Consider the following 27723-nt stretch of genomic DNA (forward strand, 5'->3'; position numbering starts at 1 on the left):
GAGCCGGCCCTACAGGGTACTGCTAAAGGGAAAAAATTTCCGATAATCGTGCACGAGGGTGCGCACACACCTGCACCGGAATGGACACGAGCAGCACACCTCGAAGAACAACAAGGTGAGTAACCGTCTTTTACGGCCATTGAATTGGACCTCCTGTTTGACACAGGCTGGAGAATTTCACCAAGCCCTTCCCAGGATAAGCCCGTAAAGTCAGGGGGGAGCGGAGCAGAGCCTGGCGCCCCTTTCGGAAAGCCACCCGCACACCTAGGCTTGGTGTCAGAGTCGCTGCGGCGAGGGGGAATCCAGCTGCTCCCCACCGCCCGGCTTCCAAGGCCTCGCTATTTGCCCACTGCAAAAAAAGCCTCGCGCCCGGTGTCTAGGCCGCACGTGCCCAGCTCTTTTCGGGACCCGAGCACGGGCTCGAGCTCTCTGCCTGCGCTGCGCTTTGCGCTTGTGCTGCGCTGCGCTGCTCAGCGAGCACCCGGCCGGGGAGTCTCGCGGTGGGGGAGGGGCAGGGGCGGGCCTGGCGGGAGAAGGGGCGCCGGGTTCGCAGCGTCCCCGTTGCCATGGCGCCCGTGGCGGGCGGTGATTGGCTGCGCGGGCGATGCCGCGGGGGCCGATGGGATGGGAGCCGCGGAGCAGACGCGCTGCGCTGCTGCGAGATTCAAAGTGGCGGCCCCCAGGTAGCGTCGGTGCCGCCGCCCCTCTCCCCCCCCCTCGCCCCGCGGCCACTGGGGCGGGCGCTGATGGGAACGAGCGGGGGCGGGAGTATGGCTGCCGGGGGGCCTGTGGGGTGGAAGCTGCAGGTGGTGCTGGGGGCCTGTGGGGTGGAGGCTGGAGATAGGGTGGGGCTGGGGGCCTGTGGGGTGGAAGCTGAGGGGATAGGGGCCTGTGGGGTGGTGGGGATGAGGGGCAGGGGTCTGTGGGTTGGAAGCCGGGATGGGGTAGGGCCCTGGGGCTTTGTGGAGTAGAAGATGCAAGGGCCGAGGATTGTGGCTAACGGGGGGGTGCTGTAGCTTAAGGGCAGGATCCATCGGTGACAGGCCTATGAATGGGCACGGCCCTTATCCTGTTAACTCCCCCTCACAGGTACTTACTGCCTCCATGCTCAGCGCTCAGCCCGGGACTAGGAGGAGGGGCGCCTGCTCCAGCCCTCCATCCCCAACCAGCTCTGAGGATGAACAGCCTTTGAACTCCTCCACTTACTCCCTGCTTTCCCCCATTTACCATCACAGCTTCCAGAGCTGTGATGAGGAGGATGAGGAGGCAGTGGCACCATCTGCTAGGGAGAAATCGACCTTCCAGAGGAATAAACACAATAGGTAATCTGCATGCACTCTCCGATACCTGGCTGTCTTTTCTGTAATAGAAGCAGTTGAGTCCAGTTGGTAGCCAAGACCCCTGAGGTCTGTTCTCTCATCTCCATCACTGATGTATGACCTTAGCCTTGTTCCTTAAGACAAAACTTTCAAATTTGGGTGTAGAAAGTTAGTCAGCTAAATATGTATTTAGTCACCTAATGAAAGAGATCCAACTTTCAGAGGTAGTGAGCAGTTATAACTTCCATTTTCTTCAGGTCAGTGGGAGTATTTCATCTCTGAATATCAGTCTACTTCTGTAGGTGCTTAGACAATGGATTTGGGACTGTAAACATCCAAGTTTTGGAAATGTCATTAACCTCTCTGTGCCTCAGTTTCCTTCTCTGTTAAAAGGGAACGATACTTACCTACTACATGTGCTGGGGAGGTTAGAAGTTAATTTCTCTCAAATATGTAAAACTACATCCCAACACAGGAATTTCAGGTATATCAATTGTACCAGTGTTGGTTTCCAGGGCTTAGGGCTCCCCATTTCTCATTCTTTAATTGCTGCTTTCTTCAAATAATTCTCCCTCCCCTCGTCCGGTTTTTTCCTTCCCCTACCCTCAGTGGTTGTGAACAGAGTTGTATTGGATAATCTGTCTCATTCCTCAAAAATGACTGAGAAGGCCTAGCAGCCAGCTCACTTTCCAATGAAAAGTATACAGAGCTACCCATCCTGGCTAATAATAGGCATAATTAGCAAGACACTAGTCAAAATGCGTGTGCTAGACTGCATGGTTCCATAAAATTTGACACTCCTTGAAATGGATGAGTCTTTTCATCTCTTAAGCATGGGTCTTGGATGAGTCTTAAGCTTGCTTGGATACCAATAAGCATTTCCACTTAAGAAGTGAAAATATAAAGTGATGTAGGACTTAACAAGCAGGTGTTAGACATCTTATTAAATTTCTGCAGAGTGCTTTTATCCTACTTTATCTATAAGATAATGAGTCCAGGAGAGCTTTTCAAGATTCAAGAGGACAGAGTCAAAAAGAATGGTAAACAGCACTTTTCTTGACAAGGTGTGACCCATCACCCTTCCAGGCATCTTTAGAGCACCGTGGGAAGTTGGACACACTCTATCAAAAAGAGGTCCCTGTTCCACTTTATTCCTTTCCTTGTTCCTCTTTCCATTATCCACCTGCCAGATAGTCCAAATACCTCTGTTCCTCAGCCTTCATGTCAAGCTACAGTTACACGGGACTCAGTTCTGGTGCCCCGTTGCTACAGCAATCTCTGGCAGCTGAGAGACGCAGTTGCAGAAAAAGACCTTGTAACCAGGGTGTCTAAGCAGCACCCTCTTGTGACTGGTCAGGGCGTGACTCACCTCACTATGGGTCCCTCAGCATCATCCCTTACAGATTAGGGAGTGTGGTGCCTTAGCCCTCTGCCTAAGGCATGCTCAAACCATAACCCCTTCTGGGGTGACAGAGTCCAAAACTTAAAAACCACAAAACTTCAGAATCAGGGTCATCTGTAGATTTGTTGCAAGAACCCTGGTTTGTCTGCTTCAGACTTATCTCTGGGCAGCTAGTCCTTTTTGGTTAGTCCTCCTGGACTTAGTCATCCTATCAATCAAATGGTTCATCCAGGTAGCAAGCTGCCTTAGGCTCTTGGCTGGACCCAGGCATCCCTTGTCAGAGAAGCAGTAGAGTTCTTCTCACCTTCCAGGTCAGCTCTGTTGTGGCCTAGGTCTTTCTCTTTTAGCTCCCCTCAGCATGCCTGATATTAGCTGCAGATGTATCAGGATGTGGTCAGCTGGGTTCACAAGCTGCTTTAACCTTCTTGTTGCCAGTGGAGAGTCTGTGTCCTTAACCCCTGCTTGTCAGTGTGGGGTAGAGACACCCTATCACCATCTTGCTCAGTCCCAAGCTGAAACATGCTCTGTTAGCTTTCCTGGGATAGAGTATACTGGGTACAGACAGAACCTTTGGATAATTTTGCTGCCAAACTCTAACATGACCTTTGCTGAGCATGTACATATGGCAATTTTCAGATGCTTATAACTCCATCAAATTTGAGTGTATTCTCACAGGAATTGGAAAAGGCACTTCTCTGGCCTCCTACAAACCTTGCCAAATTTCAGATCCCTTTTCCAAAGCATGGTGGCTCTGGAACTTCGTAATGAAACTTATAAAGATTTTAAACATTGGTAAAACAATGTAATTTCCCCAAATCTCTGTTTCTCAAACAGGTGAATCTTTTGTGTTGAAACTTTAAAAAAAACAAAAACCATGAGGCAAATTTCAGCTCAAACAGTTAAAGCTTGGCAAAGTTATAAACAACTGAAAACAGGGTCTTATAATGGGAAGTGTTAGGCAACCTTAACTATAGGTGTTGCTCCTAGCTCCACCTATGATGATTCTGGGCCACTTGGTTTCAGCATGCATCTTGATAGATTGACTTCTGATAGTGAAAGTGAAAGTACTTAGTGAAAGTACTGTTAGTAAAAGTCACTAAGCTTTCTATTAATCACATTTTAGTTCTTCTGAGTCCAAATACATATAACTTGAGTTAGGGAGTTAATCTAATATAAATTTACACTAAGGTTCATGGTCCTTTCAGAACTCCCTGACTTGTTTTTCTTCAGAATAATGCATAGTACTGAATGTTTTAGCACAGTGGTTTACCTTTTTTCATTTGCAGTCCTCTTAAAAAGTTTTGAATGGAGGTACGGACTTCTTTGGAAATTCAATGTATGGTCCATGGACTCCTACCATAGAAATTTTAGACTGAAAAGAATTCAACTATGAATGTTGCACATGCTTGGCATGGCATGGCATTTGACACAGCGTGAAAAAGGGTGCTAAACTGTGGGCATCTATGGTAACGAAAACACTTAAAGTTTTGACCTGAACTATAGATGGGGATATTCACATACTTTTGATTGATCAGAGAAACAGAATGCCTTTTCTGGGATCTGAAACTTTATTTGCATAGTCATCTTTCATGATCCCCTCAGACATAGTCTGCGGACCCTCAAGGGCCTGCAGACCACATGTTGAAAACCACTGTACTAGCATCTCTTTTGAACTTTCGGGTTATTCAGACATCGGTGAGCAGTATTCAGCTCATCCATGTCACAAAGCCATTAGCTGCTAGTGTGTCACAACTGATAGGCAGTACAGAGCATGATGTTTAGGTGGCAATATAAAATAAAAATAATTGAATTTTAAGATTAATGCATCCCTGTTTCAGATTCCATTATATCAATTTGTTTTGTTACAAAAGGGGTTTTTGTAAAGTGAGCTAATGTTTTCAGGCAAAAGCTCTGTACTTTAACAAAATGCATTACTCAGAATTGCTTTGGATCTGACACATTAGCAGTTAACATTTGGGAATTCTATGAGAATCTTAAAGATGGAAAAGATTCTGTCCTTGTCAGTGCAAAATTATGCTTGTTCATGATCAAAACTAACTTATAAAATGCCAGTGGGCTCATTTGTGAGTTTTCTGTATATTTTTCTAAGTTGTACAGAAACGTCCCTTCTTTCAGCCAGTATGTTTTATCCAGTCTATAATAGTCTAAATATCCCAGATATGGTTTCTGCCCCATCCTTTTGGAGATTATGGAGGCTTGAAGTCAATGAGAGTTGAATGAGGCTAATGCTGAGTCCTTTTGAAAGTCCTACCTACCAGTATAATGGCTCTTGATCATATTCAGCCTATATTTTCTTCTGCTTAACTTGATTTATTCGTAGTTAAAGTCTCTCTTTTACCACTCTAAATAATTTTTATTTTTTGGTGTTTACACCCTTTAAATACTTATTTCTCTAATTCACCAAGCTATATGTTTGCTTAATGTTATCTTTCCTCATAAGTCATTTCTTGTAGCCCCCAGTTTTTGTAGCTCTGTTCTAAACTTCCTCTGATTTTTTCAGACTTCTTTTTTTTTTTTTTTTTTTTTTTTTAATATTGAGTGCAATAATACAGGTGTAGTCTAACCAGAACCAAGTATGGAAGAACCACTATTATCCTGTTCTCTTTTCATTGAGTCCTCAGGTTGCCCTCCTCCACTGAATAGTTAAATTTTAGATTTTCTTCCAAGTTTGCATTTCTCAAGTTATATCTCACATTATTTTCTACCCATATGTTTAATCACTCTGTTTCCTTTATATTATTTCTCTGCTCTCACTAATGTTTACAACAATTCCCAGTTTAGTACTGTGTGTGAATAGTACTCATGTTTACCCTCCTTATAGGTTATTGATGATAAATGAGGCAGGATTCTGCTAGATATGAAGAACAAGTACTGAAGTTGCTTTTGAACCTTCAAAGCCTTTTATATTGAAAACAAATCCTATGTTTAAATATACTTTATTTAAATAAAGAGACAATTTACTTTAGCAATATTATTATTAGCATGCATTTCTGGATGTCCCTTAAACTAAGTCAATGGGACTACTTGAAGTAGTAACATTAAGAATATAGGTATTCTGCAGGATGCCAAATAAATTCAGCATCAATTGTTGAGGGGGAGGGTATTTCCATTTTTATTGGCTGAAAGAAGGGAAGTTTCTGTATAAGCTAGAAATATATGTGGAAAACTCACAGATGAACCCATTGGCATTTTATAAGTTAGTTTTGATCAAAACGGAGCCTAACATAATATACTTTCACATATGAGCTAGCATGTATATATGGTGGTATTATCAAAAAGGTTTTATTGGCATGAGGTTGGGATGGCTACCTTACTCATGAATGAGTTACATGGGGCGTCCCAAATAAGTCCTAATAAAACCTTCATAGCATACTATTATATATTCTGTGTATGCCACATTTCTCAAGTAGTTTCTCTGTTAAAGGTTTTAGAAAGGATTTTTAAAAATGTTAATTAGGACTGTTTGTGTATCTGTCCTCAAAGTTCAGGTGCCTTAGTACCATGAATCCAACTGTACAGGATTTAAAGGGACATGAAAATCTGTTACTAGTCCTGATGGCTGTGAGATACTGGACTTGTTACTGGTCAAAGATGAATATAGTAAATGTAATTTTAACTCCCTGTTTTTCCCTGATCCACACTTCAGGAGAAGGAAAGAAACACTTGAACAGGTTTTTTGTTTTCTTGTTAAATGGTAGCTATTTGAATCTGCACCATAATTTGGAACATTAAAATTAGTCCCTAAGGAAATGGGTTAATAAGCAGAGTAAATTAAAATCAAAAGTGTCAAACAAATGCAATTTGTCACTTGGTTCTAGAAGTTATTACAGAGTTGCAGAAGTAAAGGAGTTTACTTCATGGTTGTCATGAATTCCCATGGTATAAAATATATGTCATTATTTAATGTCAGTTGCATTGGTTAAATTTGAAATAAATTTGATTTGAAAATAGTATCCACCAAAAATTCTGCCCTTTATATTTCTCATTTGTAATTCAGTAGTGCTGAAAGCTGTAATGTAGCAGAAAAGAAAAAACAGTCACCTCGGATAGATAATCTTTCACCATGGGAAGAATGGTTCATTTGCAAAGAGAAAGAGCTACGTGTCCGCTTACAAGCCAGAGCTTTAGAGGTGAATATTTCTGACTATTTTCCCTTAGATTTGAAAGCAGACTAACAGGCACCAACATACAGGTTTTTTTCCTTTTAATTGTGAAAACTAATAGATTTGTTCTATATATTTAATGTCTTTAGACATGCATAGCTTTTGTGTTTGGGTAAACAAGTGTGATTCATGCTCCATGAATTTATCTTCTGCTAAATGTTATACTTCATTGGAAATGGGGTGTATATATTTTGCTTATCCAACTGCCTGGTAATGGTTCAGGTTTAAAGGATTAAAACATATTTGTGTAATTGGTACCTTGATTTTCCTCATGGTTACATACGCCTGCATTTAAGCAATAAAACACGACAGGGCGTGTGTTATGCATAGGCACGCCAGGGTACATGGTTAGACATGAGGCATGTTGTTGTCAGCCACCTAGGTGTGTTGTTATACAACTGTTTGATACCTCTTCCCAGAATATTCACAATAAGTGCTCCCCACCCCAGAATTTCTTTTGCTTTATCCATTTGTTGCTTTCTTATAAATAATCTACTCTTGAATAGTAGGACCGTGGCAGAATTAAGTGAACCAATTCTGTCCTCCTTTTCCTAATTTATGTTTGCAGTCCTGTTGATTAAGCTATATTAGCATCTACAAGCAGGTTGGGGAAGCACAGCATAATGGTTAAAACAATAGAATCAAAGCTGGGTCACTGGGTTCATTTCTAAGCTGTACCACTGGTCAGTCATGTGACCTTGGGCAAATTGTCTGTGCCACAATTTCTCTATCTGTAAAATGAGTATAACGTATACCTCACAGATGTTTTTTTTGTGGCTTAACTCAGTACTCTGTCTTCAGCTGGAAGGCTCTAGAGAAATTAAAATATTTTATCTTGTGTTAAAGGTCAATAGAAAGCTGAAATCACTTGGTAAACTCCAGGAATATATTCTGACTTCCCTAACATTCAGCTCGTATTTTGGACTTCCTTTTAGATTTTAGGTTGACAGTCATCACTTTCCTTGCCCTTGCTCCCCTCCAAAAAATTTGATCCAAGCTAATTTCTCACTGTACATAAAAAATGTGAATCATATATAACCTTATTCATCAAGACTCATAGATCAGAACCAAAGTAGTTTATTTCTATATGCCTCAAACCATGGAATGTTTATGTAGTACACAACCTGGAATGTCTCACTCTGTTTTTTAAATAGATTTTAAAAATTAGTGACATGGTAAAAATAGTGAGAGTTCTGTGGCACCTTAAAGACTAACAAATGTATTTGGGCATAAGCTTTTGTGGGCAGAAACCCACTTCATTGGATGCATGGTAAAAATAGTTTATAGCAACAAAGAAAACAACAGACGGGGTAAAAATAATGAAATTCTGAATTTATTTAAATTAAAATAATTATATAAATAATAGACGTTAGGAGCCTTCACTTTACTTACACTTGCAGTGATTTTGATAAAAACTTATTTGTAAGATTCCAAAAGAAGAGAAAAGTACATGTTTTAAAAAGATCACATTTACATTATTTAAAAAAAAATTTCTAGACTAAGGCCTTGTCTACACTCAAAAAAATAAGTCAACATAATATAGGTAATTACTGTGGTGGTTGACGTCCACACTACCATCCTTGGGTTGGTTGAGTGTGTCCTCACCAGGAGCACTTCCATTAACCTAAGAGGGGCAGTGTGAGAAGCTGAGAGACTGGCTCCCAGCAGGCCGCTCTCTCCCCCGTCCCATTCCCAGCCAGGAGCCAACCTTGGGCTTCTGACTTTTGTCGACAAAACTCTGTAGTCTGGACCAGCCCTAAGATCCTGAGAAACTTCTCATTTCTCTTTCAGAGTGTGTGACAATAAAACTACCCTAGACAAAGGGAATGTAGATAGTGATTTGGAATAGATGTTTCTTTCAGCCTGTATCTTCTATGATACTTTTGTATCACTCTAGCAGAGGAACTAGGAGGCCTGCAGTGCAGATTCCTCAAGACCTTAACTAGGTGGTAATTGCCTGGATTTTGTTAATACAGCGCTTATTAAATTTTTAAACAGTGACTGTATTTGTGTTTTTCTTTGGGGTGCTTACCAAAGTTAAGGGCACTTGAAATTATTTTTTATCCATATTACTTCAAACCCAAGAACTGCTATTGGAAATGGAGATTCTCACTTAAAAATTGATTGTATTATAGGGACCATACATATTTGTGTTGGGAAAATAACCATGTAAGGAGAAAATAATAGACTCTCTTATATTTTCCATAATATAAACCATTAATTTAAAAACATGGTTTCATTCTAGCCCTTTTGGTATTTAAGGTGGACTTTACTAATTTACACTGAAATCTTGTTCACACTTCCTGATACTACTATTGCAGTCTGACTGCAGAATAAACTTAGTGGACTTGACTATAAACCTCCTGCTCCATCTCCAATCCACTCCCACATTACTCCTACTCAGCCCTCCTGGAAGGATATGAGTAACTCCCACCAATTTGTCCTGAGGAGACACTCTCTTAGAACACCTTCCTCCACATGAGTAAGGTCTTGATCCAAAGCCCATTGAAGTCAACAGAGTCCTTTTTAGTGACTTCAGTGGACTTTGGGTTTCCACGAGGCCCTTAAATTTCTGTAATGCTAGCATTGATAGCTACACATAACTGCTGAGCAGCATGTAGTGTACTTCTAAATGGCTTTGGTTTACTATCTTTGTTCCTTTTATGTACAGTAGCAAAGTCCTGCCACAACATGTGCAGATTCCACTGGGTGAAGAGGTGGTTAAATAAGCTGAGAGAGCAGCTTCCATTTTGCTGTTTGACTAAATTAATGGAAATATTTTCAGCCCATAGAAACTTAAATATATCTCAAGAATATTTCAATCTTTGCTCACTTTCCCTCCTCCTCCCTGACTTTTAGCCCTCTCTGAACTATGGAAAACTTTCAGGAATTTCCTACCATTGTTAATGCCAGTTTAGCTCCACTAACATTTGCAGCATTGAATATGTTAATGTAAATGGGCTGTCACTGTTGTTTTAGATACTAGCCCATCTAATTCTGCTCAGAACAACTGTAATGGAAATGATGTTTAAAATGCTAGCATCAACCAACAGACTGTCTGCATTAGGACACCCAGTGCTGATACATTTGTGTGCAGATTTACATTGGCCAAATACCTTCTGTAAACGTCGCAGAATTGATCATATAGAAATATATTTGACAGTCTTTGTCTATTACTGCAAGAAATTTGAAGCAGTTTCTACTGGAAAAAAATCACTAGAACTCTTGAACTAATATTGAATTAATTCAATTTTCAATCGTGGCAAAGCATACATAAGAAAATGTTGATTTCAGAAAGTGGTGATCACTTAAGCTAAATAACTAATGTCTTATTGTCAACCAGTGTTTTGCATCTCTGAAAAATTATCTTCTGTATCTAAAATTTTTTTAAAGAATTGCTTGTCACTTTAAATTTTATATATTATATAAAAGGAACTGAGATTCTTTATATCGTAAGCTAGTGTTGGGAAGCACTATTAATGATTTTGTTAAATCTGAACTTTATGCTTTTCAAATGCATAACCTATTTTCAAATATCCAAAGTAATGTAAATTTTGTTTTAATTAGGAAATGAATTTACAAGTGGAGAAAAGAAAAGAAAAGCAGGAACTAGAAAGGAAAAAAAAGATTGCTGAAGAGAAACACAAGGAATGGGTACAGAAAAAGAATGAAGAGGTAAATACTGCATTAATTCATAATACTCCAATATCCATTTATTTGATTAAATCTATCTTTTTTACTCACTCTACAAGCATCCATATTTTTTTCTATAAGTGAGCGCACATTTTAATAGGAAACTTAAAAAAGTCATACTCCTGAAGTTCAGAACTGTATCCAAAAATGTTCTATGGCTCACTGTTGCCATAACTGATAAGGGCAATGGTTTTTGAAAATTCAGAAGATTAATGGGTGGCCTGACTGGTCTAGCCCATTACCCTGCTAAATGTGCCCTGAGTTCTGTTCTCTGGTGCCGTTTCTCACTTGCTGACTGCCTAAGACCCCATTACAAAAGAACTTTGGGGAGAGCATATACATGAACTATATGCAGTGTATGGGACAGCTAGTAGAACAGAGCCAAGAAAGATTGAGCTAAGTATCAGGGCGACCAGGCAAATCATCTGTTTCTTCTTTCTTGTGGAATTTATAGGGATAAATGAGGTGCGAGGCCACTTTCACTTTCAGATTCAGGTCAGATGGATCATCAGTAAGTCCGTTTGTAACTGGGAGTCATTAGCTTGTCCAGTGATCAGTAATTAAACTTTATTTTTCTGGACTTCTGGGTGTCCACAGGTATGGTCAGTGCTGTGTTTAAAATATATATTTTTCTCCTTTGTCCATTGACATTGTCTTAATATCCATTGTGGATGTGCATGTGCCCTGAGTGTCTTCGTGCCCCGTATAGAAGACACAAAGGACTGACTGAGCCAATCCATCTTTGAGTTTCTTCTCATTGCCCATGGCTGCAAAATGGAGCCCCTGCAATGTCTCTGTCTCAACATGTTTCCAAAACTTTTGTATATAGGTTTTTTTAGGTAAATAATGTGAGGGTTAGGTAGGATTGATAGTGTATATAGTATAGTTTGCCAGTTGGCAATTTTAAGTGTAATTTCTTTATTTTCTCTGACTCTGGGAGTAAATTTTTCCCCAGTACCAGGATTTAGGGCTTGTCTACACTACGTGGATTACAGCAACATAGCTATGGCACCATAGCCATTGTAACCCCCATAGTGCCTAGGAGTCCTAGTTTTAGACCAGTACCTATTGTGCTAGGTGCTGTACCAATATCTCTCTCACCTCTGGAAGGGGCACGTTCCTAATGCATGTTCCATCTATAGGTCCTTTTTTAAAAGAATCCAGAAGTCTAGGGAGGCCCACCTCAAACTTGTTCTTCTAGACCACTTTGTTGCCTGTCTAAGACCTAAGCAAGCAAGACCTTCCTGGACTGGACACGGGACACTCTGGGTCTAAAAGTGGTCTGGTGAGCTCTAGATCAATCTATAGCTCCCGATCCCCATTTTCAAAGACTATTCCAGCTGTGACCTCTGGTAGGGATGCTAAGTCTTCAGCTAAAGTTGCAGACGGAGGGAAGGAGTACTGCATCTCTAAAGACCATAGAGATGGATCCCTCTCGACAGATCTGAGCAGAAAGAGGCTTAGATTACCTCACCATACCTAGCACTTCGCAGCCCAGAACAGGTACTGATAGAGCCCTGAAAGAGACTAGCATTGGATTCTTTATGCCATCACATGTGATGAGGCTACCTTTCTCTGCTACTGAGTCTTCAGCACTTATGACTCGCTTGGTACAAATCACTTCAGCACTGTCTACTCTAATCTTCCACTCAAGTAATCTTCCACTTAACTTTTGATGGCATCAAGAGCATTTGCAATACCAAGGATCTCCAAGTGTCTGCGGAGCCAGAATCAGTATTTCTACCCTCTGTCTCTACCATAGTGGTGGCTATTATCACAGCTGCCACACAGAGTACCTCTTTGTCACCAATTAAGGTACATTTTTGGCACCCCAATTAAGGTGGTCCCTCCCCTGGATGTAAATTGCTCCTTCTCTTTATCTGAGTGGAGGAGATACAGGAGAGCTCTCAAAAACTCCTCGAGATACTTGATACCTCCCTGCCTGGTCACCTAGCATTTCCAGTGAATTGAAATTTATTGGAGCCAACAAAGAATACTTTGCAGATACCAGCATTGGTTTCACCAACCTCCAAGAAAGTGGATAAATCAAAGCAGGTGCTATCCACCACCTTTGAGTACCTCTGCCAGATTGTTTCAACACTGAGAGACTAAGTTGATGTCTAACTGCATCGAGATCTGTTATGAGCTGGCCAGTTTATATTCCCCAGCACAGATTAGGGCTTACTCCACTAGGGCTCAGGCAGCTTCTGTGGCATGTATGAGAAGCCTGCCTTTGTAAAGCTCTATGTGGGGCTTGGTCCATACTTTTATGAGACATTACCCCCAGTTAAAGCATTGAGGTACAATGCCTTTTTTTGTGTTGCAATCTTTTAAGTAGACTTTAAACACCCATCTACTTCACATCTGGTTACTGCTTGTGAGTCACCAGAATTTGAATCATTGTCAACATGTATTCCACGAGAAGTTACTCACCTTACAGTAACTGTTGTTCTCTGAGATGTCTTGTCAACATAGATTCTACTACCTGCCCTCTTTTCCTGCTACCACAGAATCCTAGAATATTTTAATTCTGTTTTGGTGAAGGAACTCGGTACTCAGTACTGGGCACAAAGGTACTCAGGGCATATATGTGGCCCTAGTGGACGCTGCTGCAAAAGATTGTAATTGCAGGTACATGGAGCGTGTGCACTCCAGAAATGGAATACAAGTGCACAATACATCTCAAAGAACTACAGTTCTGGATTTTTCTTGCATTTTAATATGCAGTATATGTACATTTTAATATCCATTATATACAATCCCAGCTGTGAAATGGCTAGGAGGTGAAACTTGGAGACATTTTTGCTAGCTGGCAGTGAGGGATTTTTTTTTCCTGTTTTAAAACGATGTAATACCTTTCTCAATGGAGACTTCTATACATTCCTAGTCATCTTGTTTAAATTGCCATAGGAAAATAAATTAACTTAAACTTCACCAGTTGGCATGCTTCCGTATAAACATAATTTGCAATTTTTAAAGGTAGTTACTGGGTTTAAAAATAATGCTTTATGGTACTGAGCTGTCAAAAAGCACTCTATTCAGTTGTGAAAGATATTTATATTAACATGACATTTTGTAGTTCAGTAGGAACAAATGCTTAGTATACTGTACTCTTAGGGTACGTCTGCACTGTGATAAAAGATCTGTGGCACGGCTATGGGTGGCCTGGGTCAGGTCGCTCAGGCTTGCTGGACTATAAAATTGCAGTGTAGATGCTTGAGCTGGAGCCTGGGCTGTGAGACTATTGGAGACTTGTTTTTCTGTCAAGTTAGTGTTGAGTCATTTGTGGGCAGACAAATTAGCTATTTAACTTGCGTTGGTTAAGCTGCAGTATGTCTCTACTGCTTACAAAGTCACAAGAACATAGATCAAAACACCCTAGCCTAAAAAAAATCTACAGAATACTGTTCTGAATCCAGTGGAAACATTTGATTGAAATGGAGAACAGCATGATCTCGGTGTGCAACAAACATATTTTTCATCTTTGTTTTACTTTCTGATTTGTGTATAAAAGTACCATAAGGTATTGTGTGAGGTTCCATGTGTAATTTGTAAGCCAATTAGTTATGATTATACATACTCAACAAGCCATTTCAGTGTTAAAATAGTCTTCATTTTAGTGGGAACTGAATGACACAGGGAATTGGAACAGAGCCATTAGAATCTGATGAAGGTAATTAGAGAGCACTTTTTGCTATAATCTCTTTCTGGTGTATGTTAGGTACTCGTTTGTTTGTCAAGTCCAGTATTTAGCCTCCTCAGTCTCACATGGAGCTCTCTAGGCCATTCTTTTTAAAAAGATATTCTTGTTTGCAGTCTCATCAGAGAGGCCTAAGATTTGACTTGGTGTGGAAAACAAACGAATGTTTTCTCTCTCCTGGTCAGAGTTGATTTGTGGGGAAACTTACCTTGCTGTACTGCTATTTGTGTTTTACCTGTTTTGTTCACTCCACACTTTTCATGTGTCTTAAATTCCCTCTTTAAAAAGTTTTCCTTAATCTTCAAGGATATGAATCTATTAGAATTATCAGGAAGAGAAAAGTTAACAACTTTTAAAGGGGGTAAAGTTCACTGGCATAGTGAATAATTTATTTTGGCTTGAAACCAATGTAGCTGAGACCACTGTTTATTCAGAATGTATTGCACCATCCTTATAAGGAAATTATTAAAACTTGCAAAAGTAAGGCATGTTTTATGAAGTGAATTTAGGACTCAATTTAATTTCAAGCCAGGATATAGTAAACTTTTATAAAGTGTGTGTGTGTAAATTGTATTGGCTCCTAAATTGCTTCATTGCTATAATAATTCTATCAGCTTTTTTGTTCCAGTTTATGCTGCTGTGCTTAAGTCAGCGCTCATTTAAATTGTAACAGTCAATATAGCGTATAAGGAACCACTGTCCAACATCCAACTTTTAGATTCTTTAAATAGCTTGTAGTGATCTAACAACTATGTACATTGTTTATTTTCATTGTAATTCTATCTTTCTGGACTACTGTCAAGATTAATGAACCCACATTGGTGATTTGTTGTTTCTGAAGATGAGAAGCACTCCATAAATACAGAGACTGTTCTTCTTTGTGACTTGCAAAATAGATGGTATCTTGCATGTATGTGACTTACCAGATGCAGACTTGATTAATTAACAGTTATAGGAGGGACAACCTGCAAATAGGGTTTGCACTGGCTCAGAAAGTTCAGGAATACTTCCTTTTGGTGGTTAGTTCCTTCCAGGGATCTTGTTCTGTCAGTACTGAGATGTGAGTACCAGTATGTGTTGGAGTTCATGTGCATCAACAAAGATGTAATGAATAAGTTCTCATTCGTAGCTGACCATCCTTTTATAATGTTTCATTAGGAGATAAGCCCAAGAGGAGAAAAATATGTTCAGAAATTGTCCGAAAGGATTAGATTATAAAATCAATCCTTCTATGACCAAGCATGAATTAGTACCCGAGACCTTATTTTATTGTACTCTGATGAAGGCAGTTGTTGTGACATATTTCTCTTTGAAATGTGTAAGATGTCACATGAAGCTTTTATTTTTACCCCCATTACTCTTGAATTATTTGTTAATTCAGATGTTTGTTTTGGCAGAGCAAACTTTTTATCTGTAACTACTTGGGACAATAGTAGCAACCCTGTAGAAGGGCCATCTACTAAGACTGGGGAGCTGCAGAGGCAATTCTTAATGGGAAAAGAACACTCTCTCTCTGCAAATGGAGTTCTAAGTATAGTGTCTCCCACAGACCTAGACTTACCCACCCTTCTTCCCTGTTTCTTCTGAGTCCTTAGTGGTACTTCAAAAGTTGAAAGAGATTGAGGCTGTTCGGGCTACAAGCCTTTATATACTCTTATGCCAAACATTCAGATCTCCAAAAGAACATGTGCACAGCCTCAGTATTTATTGTTTCTAGATGATTTTTGGATCCAAGGCTGGCACACTTGTCAAGGGCATTTATCTTTAGCAGCACTGCACTTGGAAAACTCCAACTATATGTAAGTTACTTTCATTTGCTTTGCCAGAATTATAATAGTGGTATGTTGGTTTTTCTCTACCTACTTTATGTAAGGATTTGATCCTGAGTTGCTGAGTCCCTTCAGTTTCCATTGACTTCAGTGTTAGAAAACTGATTGCACGATAGGGACCTAAATGGGCCAAATGTCCTGAATGTAGCCCAAGCACTGTTGCACTGGAATATTTGATACTGAATGATGAAGTGTATGGTGCATGCTTAAACACAGGTATATCTAAACTGGTGTGACAGTTTGATTAATTAGAAACATCTCATAACCTAGTGAGAAGCTCATAAATAAATGCCAAATAAAATGAGTTAGGAGGATTATTGAAAAAGACTGATGACAAAAGATTTCTATTTAAACGTTTTTAAAAATTCATGTTGACAATGTACTCTACCCTTTTATGTTATCTTTGGTAAGTCCCATTAAACACACCTTTATTAACTAATCTAAACAGTCTGACTCTTATGGCTGGTTTACACTACAGAGTTAGATTGATGTAAGACAGCTTACATTGACCTAACTCTGTAAGTATCTACACTAAAATGTGATTACCACCGATGTAACTCGCCCACTACACCAACTTAATGACTCCACCTCTGCAAGAGGTGTAGTGCTTAACTTGATGTAGTTAGGTCAATGCAGTGTCAGTGTGGACATTACGTTGCTTACATCGACTGTTGCTGCCTTTCAGAAACCGTCCCTCAATGCCCCATACTGGCAGTTAAATCGATGCAAACGCTCCTGGTGAGGATGCTCACCATCGACACAAGGAACGTAATGTGGACATGTAAAATGGACTCAATTACTGCGGTGGCTGTACATCGATGTAACTTAAGTTGACTACATTTTGTAATGTAGACTTGCCCTTAGAATGGTGGTATAATCAAAACTAAGTTATGGTAGGTATAGAGAATCTAATTTTAAGCATTTTATTTTTATTTTTTATCTTTTAATACAACTACTTAAAAAGAATGGAACTCCCAAGTATTGAAGAGTTTGAAGGTTGGTACTGACTTTGTGGCACTTTGCATTCATTTTCTGTGGGGAAACATGTTAAATCTTGTACAATGACTCATCACCTCTTTAGCAAGCAGTTTCCTAATTATTTCTTTATCAATCATCAATGTTGATGCTTGCTACATGTCCCAGACTTGTATGGGAAGAAATAGGAGCAGAGGAGAGAGACATGCTGGGGATGTGTGGAGATGGGGTGAGAGCAGATCAATTGAGTACAGTAACAGAGAGGTGTGGCAGTTGGGAAGTAGGAAGGAGGAACAGCTGAGACATGCAGACCTCTGGGATTGTGGCAGGAGGTACATAGGTTCTCCATGTCTTACCAAAAAGTACATATATGAGTTAGGAACAGCTTTTCACAATATGTTCATGTTTGTGCAACTATTGTGTTGCTATCCTGTTTCTCCACCCAGAGAATTCATAAAAGTACATATATGTGGGATTTATTATCAATCTTTCATATACACACACAAACTTTCCACTTTATTTCTACTTTTGTTGAGGACAGTGCACATGCTATGAAGGAACTGTTAGCCAAACACTATCTTAATCACAAGCTCAGGGGATGGTACTGCTGGTTAAATCTTTGGGAATACATTCTATGTCAAAATGTTGTGTGAAGTCTTGTCTTATACCAGAAGTTTTAACCTGTTAGTGATAAGTTTGGCTCTAAAAATGGATTGTGGTCACACAGTGGCCCTTTCTTGTTAGGCAAAAAGGGTGTATTCTGAAGCCATGTTTGCTGGCCATGTTTTTGAGACTAAACTAAACACAGACTAGACTAAGGACTTGTCTACACTTGAAATGCTGCAGAAGCGCTGCTGTAGCGCTTCAGATAAGACACTACCTATGCCAATGGAAGGGCTTCTCCTGTTGGTGTAGGAATCCACCTCCCTGAGAGGCAGTAGCTAGGTTGATGGGAGAATTCTCCTGTCAATCTAGCACTGTGTACACTGGGGGTTAAACTCCGTCATTCAGGGGTGTGAAAAATCCATACCCCGAGCGACGTAGTTATACCGACCTAATTTCCTAGTATAGACCAGGCCTAAAACACAGTTAACATGGCTTCAAACAAGTTAACCTTCATCTTGATGAAGCTTTTCAATTGGGTTAAGCTAACAGGAATGGAAAAATGCATCCTTTTTTTCTTTTTGGCTGCCAAGAGAAGGCCGACATGATTAATGTATGATTAGTAATAGTTTCACGCTTGTATTCTAGAATGGCACGTGACACTTTCCCTGAGACAAGGTTGTAATACAGGGATGGGCAAAATACGGCCCGTGGACCAGATCTGGCCCGTCTAACATTTCTGTTTGCCATGACTCCCGGCAATTGAGGAAACTACTAGAATCTTCCTTCATGCAGGGGCATAGCAACGGGTGGCCACCCAAGCTCCGCTTAAGCTACTTTCAACTTTCTTGGCTGGTGGCTTCCTGAACTTCCTGCTTCCAGTCATATGACCAGAAGAAGAAAGTTCGGGAAGCGCTTTAATGTAAGTTGTAAGTAAAAGTTTAGCATTAGTGTTGTTGTTACAAATTTTACAAGTGTTCACAAAACAGTTTGCAATATGAATTGCCTCCTAAGATAAGCTTTGGGTAAATGTGTATTCAGTTAATTGTTATTAAGTGTAGTTACTTTGTTGTGGAAAGAACATAATGGGGTCTTTATACAATAGATGGTGAGGTAATTTCATTAATATAATAGAAATGTGCAGCCTGGGACGACTTACCAAAATTCGTGGAGTGGCCCCTCTGCGAAACTTGTTGCCCGCCCCTGTTGTAACACTTATTTTGCTGTATATTCAGGGGACCCCCCTTCTTAACCATGTTTGTGAACCAGTTTGGCAACTCTATCTACCTCTTAGTTCTCTGTGTAATGAGATGTCCCATGGTGCATTCCTTCATGTTACGGTATTAGTGCTGTTTTGTTTGCTTATCTGACCGTCATGGCTTCAGCTCCCCAGAAGGCACTAATACAAAAATGGTTGTTGTTGATGCAAAATGTAGTTGGCATGTGACTGTGTTATGAAATTAAATGCTATGTATACACAATTCAACCATAACAACCAGTTTGTTATAACTGCTTCAAATTGGATACCAAAATACAGTTATACTGATAGTGCCATCCTGGTCTAAATGGAGAGCCATGGATCAGCTATAGAATAATTAAAAAGTGGTAAATCAAATTCTGTAGCTTAGCCTCTTCCACCCAGTAGTCTGTAGCACAAGGTTATGACATGTTAAGAAAAAAAAAAATCCCTGACAACACTGTTGGGGGCAAAAATCTTTGAATTTGTTTAGGAACAACCATGTTTCATTAGCATGGCTTTTAGTATAGGATAAGGACTGGAGTGTGAGAAATTTGTGAGCTAATTCTTTGTTTTACTGTAATAAGAATAAAAGGAACATTTTTAAAAGAATGTTTTTTCAGTTCTTTGGTTTTCCCATATATGGCAGTTATAAAGTAAGGTTTTGCAAGATGGTTTCTTCTACCTGATGGTGCCTTTTATGGGCCATTGACCAATCCTGGTGCCCATTACAAATGCCAGGATTCATGTAATGAAGGAAGAATACCTGCTATGGTTCAAAATAAGATCTTTTCAAGACTCCATCTGTTCAAAATTTTTAGTCCTTGGTTTTGTGCCTCCAGTGCAAGTCATATGGAACATCTGCCCATTTAAGATTTTTGGTCTTGTGAAGCACCCGTACATAGGCTATCTTGAGGGCTCTGCCCTACAGTGCATGCTCCAAACTCAGGCACAGCAGAGCCCCAGAACATTCCAGCTAGCACCTTTCAGGAGTGGAAAGTGAGAGCTCCCATTAAGCTTAAATTCAAAAAACAAACCAACAGACTTCTTTCTAAAGTGATTAATATTCCAGATCAAGAATGAGCAATGAGCCTAGAGGGCAGTTCCAGAATATATTATCCCAAATCTCCAAACCCTGAGGGAAAAGGGAGCAAGAGTCATGTAAAATTTCCAGAGAAGCAGAATTACAAGGGAAGCAAATTTTCCATCACTTGTTTCATACTGTTTGGATTTTGAACATTTGATCAATTTGATCTTCAGTTTATAGACGAGAGAGAGAGGGAGAGAGAAGGGGGGGAGGGGGAGGGTGTGTGTGTGAAAAACCTCATGATCCCATAAAAGGAATACACATTTCTTAGCAATTGTCAGAGTGGTTCACAAGTGAATTTTACATGTGAAAAGTCATAGTGTCATGAAATATCAATTTGGTTCACATTAGAGCTTTGTTTTTTTTAAAAAAATCAGTTTTCCACATCAATGCACACACCTGGCATTTCAGGTTCAAACAAAACACGAATCTCAGTGGCTCCCAGCCAAAATGGTACAGTTTTACCTGGGTTCCACCCAAAATCATAAATTCGGGTACAGGAGATTCACTGAAAGGTTGATTCTTCATTAATAACGATGATACAGTTTTAAAGAATTTTGCCATTTGCACTTGGTTTCCCAATGTAATGTTATGTTTGGAATGTAATGTGTGTCTTATTTGTTTTGTTCTCCTTTATGGTAAACATAAAATATTACAATGACTGTTGAAGTTATATTTCCAATTATATGTTAATGCCAACCTTATGCTTTAACACTGTTTTATTTGCAAATGATGATGTCCAGCTGATGTTTTCAAACCAAAATTCTAAGCTGTTGCAACAGTAATTTCACAAGCTTGTGCCAGTTTTAGTTGGTGTTAATTTCTACACAGTTATTTAACCACTTCTTCTTATAAGAACATTCCATAATGACCTTTTGAAAATACTGAAAAGACAGTTTCTTTGACCTGTTTCGTGTAGGAAAGAAGAGAAAAGGAACGAAAGCTCCTCAAAAAAATGGCAGAAAAAGCAGCGAGAGATCTAGAAAGAATGCAATTGCAGGAAAAAGCTAAAGAAAACTATAAAGAATGGCTAAAGAAGAAAAGAGCTGAAGAGTCTGAAAGGAAGAAGAAAGAGGAGGTAGAAATCATTCATCTTTGATACCAGCTTGTCAGGCCAGTCTGGTTATACATGAAGTGGCCTTGTTTTGATTAAATTAACATTACTAAAAATTATATGTAGACATATTTGTATATATATTATATTATGGAAACCCTGCTTGTAGTTCCGTAATTAAACTGAGGTGAGTTTCAGTTTAAAGCAGGAATTTAACTACTTTAATACAGCATATTCCTGAAATTACACTGAATTACACTGAAATTGGGCACTGAATAAATTTTCTGAGAATTTATAAATAAAGCTGTTAATTGGTTTGACTTAATTTAAAAAATTGGTCCTTTAAGAAATTTAATAGCCTGTGTCAGATCACTTTTATGACCTGAATGATCTTAATAATGCAGCCCCATCCAATTTCTCACATAATTAAAACTCACTGAAATCTTGTGCATTGGCTAAATTTCAAGACTTTTTTTAAGATAAATGTCATTTTCTTGACACTCTTTGTAACTAAAAATTTCTCCTTCAGCAGGGCCTCATAAGTGTTCTTCTATAAAGAATTCCACAAAGAACTGCCCTCTTTCAAAATATCTGCCATCTCCTATTGTTCTCACTGGGAGCAAAGCAACTGAGCTGTCATCTCCCCTCCCGCCCAAAAAAGCCCTCTTTTAAGATGGCCACCATCTCCACTTGTTCCCAGTAGAAATGAAGTTGAGCTGCCTTCAAGGAAGTTGGTGGCACCCTATGTTTTCAGGGACAACCATCTCCTAGAATGTATCTTAAGACTGGCAGAATTACTAAGCTTTGTAGTTCTGTCATTTTAAATAAGGTGCAAAGCAAGCACAAGCAAATGGATATCTTGGCTGATCCATTAATATGTTTTGTATTTTTTGTGAGATTTTTACAACTATTTCAGAGCCAAATATTTTGGAAGACTTGGAATATTTCAGTTAATCTAGTGATATGTAATATTGACCTCAGAGATCTTTGAGAACACTCCTAGCAAGAAGGAGAAAATATTTTGTTTATAAATATTTATATTTAAACAAAAGGCACTTGGCTAAATGAGTACAGTGGGTTTTTTATTATAACAACTTGTAAACACTGCCTACAAAGCAATTTTTTCTAGACCTATTTGTGACAGCAACCTATGCAGCTGTGGATGAGATTCTGTGCTTATTTGCTAAGAGGCACAACACAGAACTTGTAGGAAGCCACCTTTGCACCCTCCTAATTCTGGGCTTCTCCAGGTGTTGGGGAGGACATTCGAGTAACTTAAACTGTCTTGGGGGCTGATCTAAGTTTGGCAACCTCTGGGCTGCCCTATGAGCTGCAGCACTATCCAGAATCTCTGTTGTGCTGTGGGTTGCACCCCCACTTCTAACACACCTCTAATGCCCCCTACACTAGGGTTTGCGAAAGGGTCCTGCGAAGGCCGTTTTATAGCTTTCTTCTACAGAATCTATCTTGGGGGAATCTTCCCCCAGCTGCATATGGGGATTTTAAGATCTCTTTACACTGCTTAGTCCTTTACCCAGTGTAAAGGAGTTGAAGGAGGGTAAGGATCTCACCGTGGATCACTTGATGGTGAATATTTCCAGTCTTTAAAGTGTTAGGGTAAAGACTTGCTCATTGTCTTTGAGGTGGACAAATATAGTCAATAGTCCGGGAATCCATTTGCAGTACTGCTATGTTTACTGTTGTATCTTGGTCATCAGTGAATCTAGACTGAATAGTAATAGTAATTTGTAATCATGTAATAGTGATTTAAATCATGTTAAATATTAGAGACTTCTAATTGGATGAGAGTACAGTGCCTAGGTCTCATGCTAAATTATTTTATGCAATTAAGGGATGGAGCAAATTAATAGTCTGTCTACCACAGTGAGCCTTAATGGACTGCATATTTTCCCCCTTTGCACTTTCTCACCCCAAATGATATTCATAGGACAATAATTTATTAGTAGCTGCATAGAAATAGTAGTGTTCGTATGTATGTGCATATTCGTTCAATGATCAAGTATATTTTTGGACAACAGTCACAAAGTAGACCTGTTCCATAGGCTTCATAAGTATCTAACTTGCACAAAAGCTATTTAACATAGCTTATAACATTTGGAAAATTACAATTTTTTCAGTCTCTGAACCTTACGGTATCTGCTTGTTGACTGCACTGTGGCAAAATATGTCTTCCTGAGAGTGAGATGTGAACACACAACAGATACCTTAATGCACAACATTATCCTGAATGTTGCTAAGTAGCAAACACTGATGCTGTTGCAAATCATAGAAAACTACCTTCAACTTCATTAGTCTAAAAACTTGAAACTTATAAAAGTGAAGTGATCCGTTATGAGTAGCTGCTGAACATTAAGATAGAAGTTTGGTTATAGGGAAATGATTTGTAGTAGTAGAGGGTTAAGAACTTTTGCATATTTTGTACAGGGTTCTGTCTATGGACATCTTATTTTTGTTTACCTTTAGGAAAAGGAACAACAACGGGTAGCTGAATTACAGGAGAAAAAAGAGAAATCAGAGAAGATCTTTAGAGAATGGCTACAGAATACCAGAAATAAACCCCGTCCAGTTTTAAACAGTAATGGCTATACCAAAGGGCAACTTACAGGTTTGTACTTGTACCATGATGTCTATTTAAATAATGTGGCAATCTCAGGCTTCGTATGTTTTTTTCCAGTTTATTTAAATGGAAGTTAATTTGACCTTCTCATCCTGAATCTAATATTGTCACATACGCTATCTGTTATCTACTCACAAATATTACAGATATATTGGAAATATTGTACCTTTTTGTGCTATGTGGGCCATATTGAAATATACATTTTATAGTCATTCAGAATTATTAGACTATAAGGATCTTATACTTATTTTTGTTTACTCTGCATTTTTCATCCACTTTGGACAGTGAAATTCAATGACATCATGTGAGAAATGGAGGAAGGAGAAGAGTGTGGGACAGTGAGGTATAATTAGGGGTAAGGGGATGAAAATCAGAAAAAGAAAGCTGGGACTTATTATTGAGAAGATTTCCTGATGGTACCCCTGGTCCCTAGATGGAGTATGAGGCATACGGTGGTATCACCACAGTCCACAGCAGTGGTTCCCAATCTTTTTGGCTCAAGGACCACAGTTATTTTTACTACCCTCATGGGCCACCAGTCTCTGCCAGCAGGCCCCTCCCACTGCAGCCAGATGGAAGGAGTTCAGCGAGAAGGCTGCCTCCTCGCAGATTTCCCGTCTCTCTGGCTGCAGCAGGGAAACTGCACGTGTCCTGTAGCCCCATGCGCTCCAGCTGGGTCCTTAGGCAGTGTCTCCCTTCTGCAACCATGGGAACGGGAGATCAGTGTTCCCCTCCCTCTGGCTCCAGCGGGGACCCCAGAGCCTAGGGATCCAGGCGGAGTGCTTTGCCATGCTCCCTGCTATAGCCAGGGGGAGGGGAGCACTAATCTTCCATCCCCTTGGCTGCAGCAAGGAACCTGCAATGGTCCTGTAGCTCCACAGAAACACGCTCCACCTTGGTCCTTAGGCAGTGGCTCCCTTCTGCAACCAGCAGGAGGGGAGCAGCAGGCCACCTTGAAAGCCCCCGTGGGCCACTTTTGGCCCTCAGGTCATGGGTTGGGAACCACTGGTCCAGAGTATGAGATCCATTTCCTGGTCCTTAGATGGAGTATGAGGCATACGGTAGCATCACCACAGTCCAGCATGCTCTGCTTGGCAGATATCTTATGTGGATACCCTCCTAAAGTTGAAAAAAGCAGCTTAATGTTCTCACTGCATATGCAGGTTTCTCAGAGAAGGGTTTTTTGTGGAGGTGGTGGAGCCAGTAGGAATATAACTCCTAAAGGAGGCCTGGCAGAAACCTGGCATGTCAGCCCAATGCAGAGCCAGCCCACCTTTCCATCTCCGGACTTGGAGCCCATGCTCTTGTCCACCTCCACAGTCCTGTTCTTTATTCTCTTCCTGCTCTGAGGGAATTATAATAGGAAGGTCATGATAGTCACAACATGGGGTTTCCTGGGCCTCTGTCTTCAATTTCTGCGGTGGCGGGGAGAGAACAAAAATGGAAAACTTAGAGATGGGCATGATATATTATAAATTATTAATGGACGTTGGATCTATATTTCCTTTCTTTTTTATTTAATTTTTCACATCTTTTTCCTTAAATTATAAATAATTGATATTGTAATTTAAAACTTAAATTATTTTACAGGGAGACTACCAGTCTCTAAGATCTGAACACAAAACAGCTCACACACGAGACACACAACCACTTGCTCTTTTGGCTAAGTCTGATTATAGATGGTAATACATACTGCTTTCAAGCTTTGTGTTGGAACCTCATAACTTGCTGACAGCTGCCATCCCTAGTCTAAGTGATTTATTAAAAATACTTCTATACTCAGTCTAGTTCACACAATAGAACATGTTCCAGACTTTGTTTTGACCACCCTGGTGAAGTATGTGTTGAAATTTCATTACAGACAAAGTGGCTTGCCATTGCAAGAGTAATACATTCCTGCTGTCATGGTTTAGACTTCATGGTTTGGCGCACAGATCATTAATTGTAGATAGTGAATGTTTTTTCCCTTGTTTGCTTAGTTGTTACCCTTCTTCAAAGATTAAAATAGAAACATTTGAAATCTAGATGCAATGCTCTGGGAAGCAACACTTACAGATTAGCAGTTTGAAAATAATACCGAATGGTAACTTCCTAACCATGTACGTGCTCCTTTAATGATACAAGAATTTGCCTTGACAGGCATTGTTCATGTTATGCAGTATTTGATGTATTTATGTTCTTTAAAAATATAAATGGAGGATGTACTGACTGGGTGAATACAAGGGTGGGTGATTTATAGCCCTGAATAGAGACTGATAAATTGTGCTAATCTGTTACAAGCCATGTTCCCATTAAAGATCTCAAAGCTATCCCGAATAATACTGTTTATAATCAGCAGGTTAGTTATTTAATTTAATTAATAATTGTAAGAATTGCTACTCAAGAAATCAAAAAATTATCTAGTACACTTTATTTTTTTTATTGTGTTTTTAGTATAAATATTTCTTCTGTTTCTAATTGTGTGTGCTTTCTAAATATTTTAGGATACCCTGTTGGAAATTCATATCCAGCTCCAGCCTTCTGTAACCCTATTCCCTGGAAACCAATTCATGTGCCACCTCCTACGGAAGACAAGAATGTTATAGTGAAAAAAAATAAGAGACCTGTATCCAGTCAGTCATATAGATCCTCATCGATGGTAATCCATAAGCCCAAGAACAATCTTTGTATTGGATCATTACACAGAAAACAAAGATAGTATAAGAAGCAAAATACCTTTTTATTAGCTTGATTTAACTAGGTTTTATAATACAAAAGCTATTATTTGGTTAAGTGTTTCTTTAAATGTTAAAAATAGAGTGATGAAAGACATTTTATGATCTTTTAAAAGTTGTGATCTTTAATGTTAACTAAGGAATATCTTTTCCAAAGACTTTTTAAACTTAGTTATTTTAACACTTAAAAGATTATCTTTTAAACATTTCTGAACCAGTTTTTTAGTCACCAAAGTGACCTTTATGTTTAATTTTAAAAATTTTATATGTAGCCAGTTATACTGCAGCCATTCCCTGATATCAATAAAACATTAGTGATTAGTTTTTGTGATTCTTCATAAGGGGTTTGGTGGTGTGAGGTTTTGTTGAAGTGTGTTTTTGGTGGTTAATTGGGTTATGTTGTTCATTGTTTTTAAACATGCCAGCAAATTTTGAAAGGTTTTTTTGGGGGTGGGTTGGGGGAATGAAACAAAACTTCATTTCCTGGACTCAAAAACTTAGTGGTACAGTAAGAAACATACCCGTGCTCACTTATAAAATAAACAGTAGGTATTACAAAACCAGCATGAGACCGTAACATGTATTACAAATTCAGTGTTACGGTAAGTATAACTTACTTACATAATACATTTTCTTATTATCTGGACTCTTCGGTTGATTGCCAGAAATAAAATGATTGCGATGCTCCAACATATTAATTCTGCTTCTTTTAAGGTAAAATTATTCTTCCTGGGTACTAATTGTAAGAATAGTAGTCAATTTCAGCTCCTTCCTATCTTCTGGAGGGAAAGAGAGCTTTATGTTCAACTTTTATTAGGAGAACACACAAATTTTAGTAGTTTACAATGAACCGAGAGAGTTTGTTTGTTTGTTTGTTTTTCTTGCTTTTTAAAGAAATTTAGTTAATACAGTATACTTGTAAGACAATTCTTTCTAGATAATGCAAAGTGCCGACAATAGAATGCAGCATCTTAGGCTATGTCTACACTACCACTTACGTAGGTATAAGTTATGTCACTCAAGGGTGTGAATAAGCCACCCCCGAGCGACTACACTAGAGAGCTTACAACAACACAGCTGCATTGTAACCATAGCCTTAAAGAGTAGTGGTTGATTGCTTTGTGAAAGATACATGCTTCTGGGCATTATGCAGTTGCTAATGTAAATAGATATTTTGTTACTGTTTGTCAACGATTTATCACATGTAAATTTGTTTCTTTGTGGGACTTCTAAGACGAATTTTCACAAACTACTTCATGTCAATTTGTTCTTTAAACAGTGAAAACCC

The 27723-nt window shown here is 39.3% G+C and overlaps 1 protein-coding gene across 2 annotated transcripts; it reads left to right on the top strand.

Annotated features, from left to right (window-relative positions):
* Positions 1–543: 543 nt before the first annotated feature.
* Positions 544–27723, top strand: CCDC34 (coiled-coil domain containing 34). Of its 2 annotated transcripts, none has more exons than XM_067532062.1 (7): positions 544–683; positions 1090–1322; positions 6740–6872; positions 10473–10580; positions 20949–21107; positions 23568–23709; positions 26205–27723. In XM_067532062.1, the coding sequence occupies exons 1-7, from the start codon at positions 567–569 to the stop codon at positions 26417–26419; spliced, it is 1107 nt and encodes a 368-aa protein (XP_067388163.1). In that variant the 5' UTR covers positions 544–566; the 3' UTR covers positions 26420–27723. The 2 variants fall into 2 exon arrangements, with proteins under 2 accessions (XP_067388163.1, XP_067388164.1); XM_067532063.1 differs by having other exon boundaries at positions 6743–6872.

The sequence above is a fragment of the Emydura macquarii genome, unplaced genomic scaffold (genome assembly GCF_026122565.2).
Source record: "Emydura macquarii macquarii isolate MOO-44397 ecotype Brisbane River unplaced genomic scaffold, CSIRO-AGI_Emac_v2 contig_3240, whole genome shotgun sequence".
Classification (NCBI taxonomy): Eukaryota; Metazoa; Chordata; order Testudines; family Chelidae; genus Emydura; species Emydura macquarii.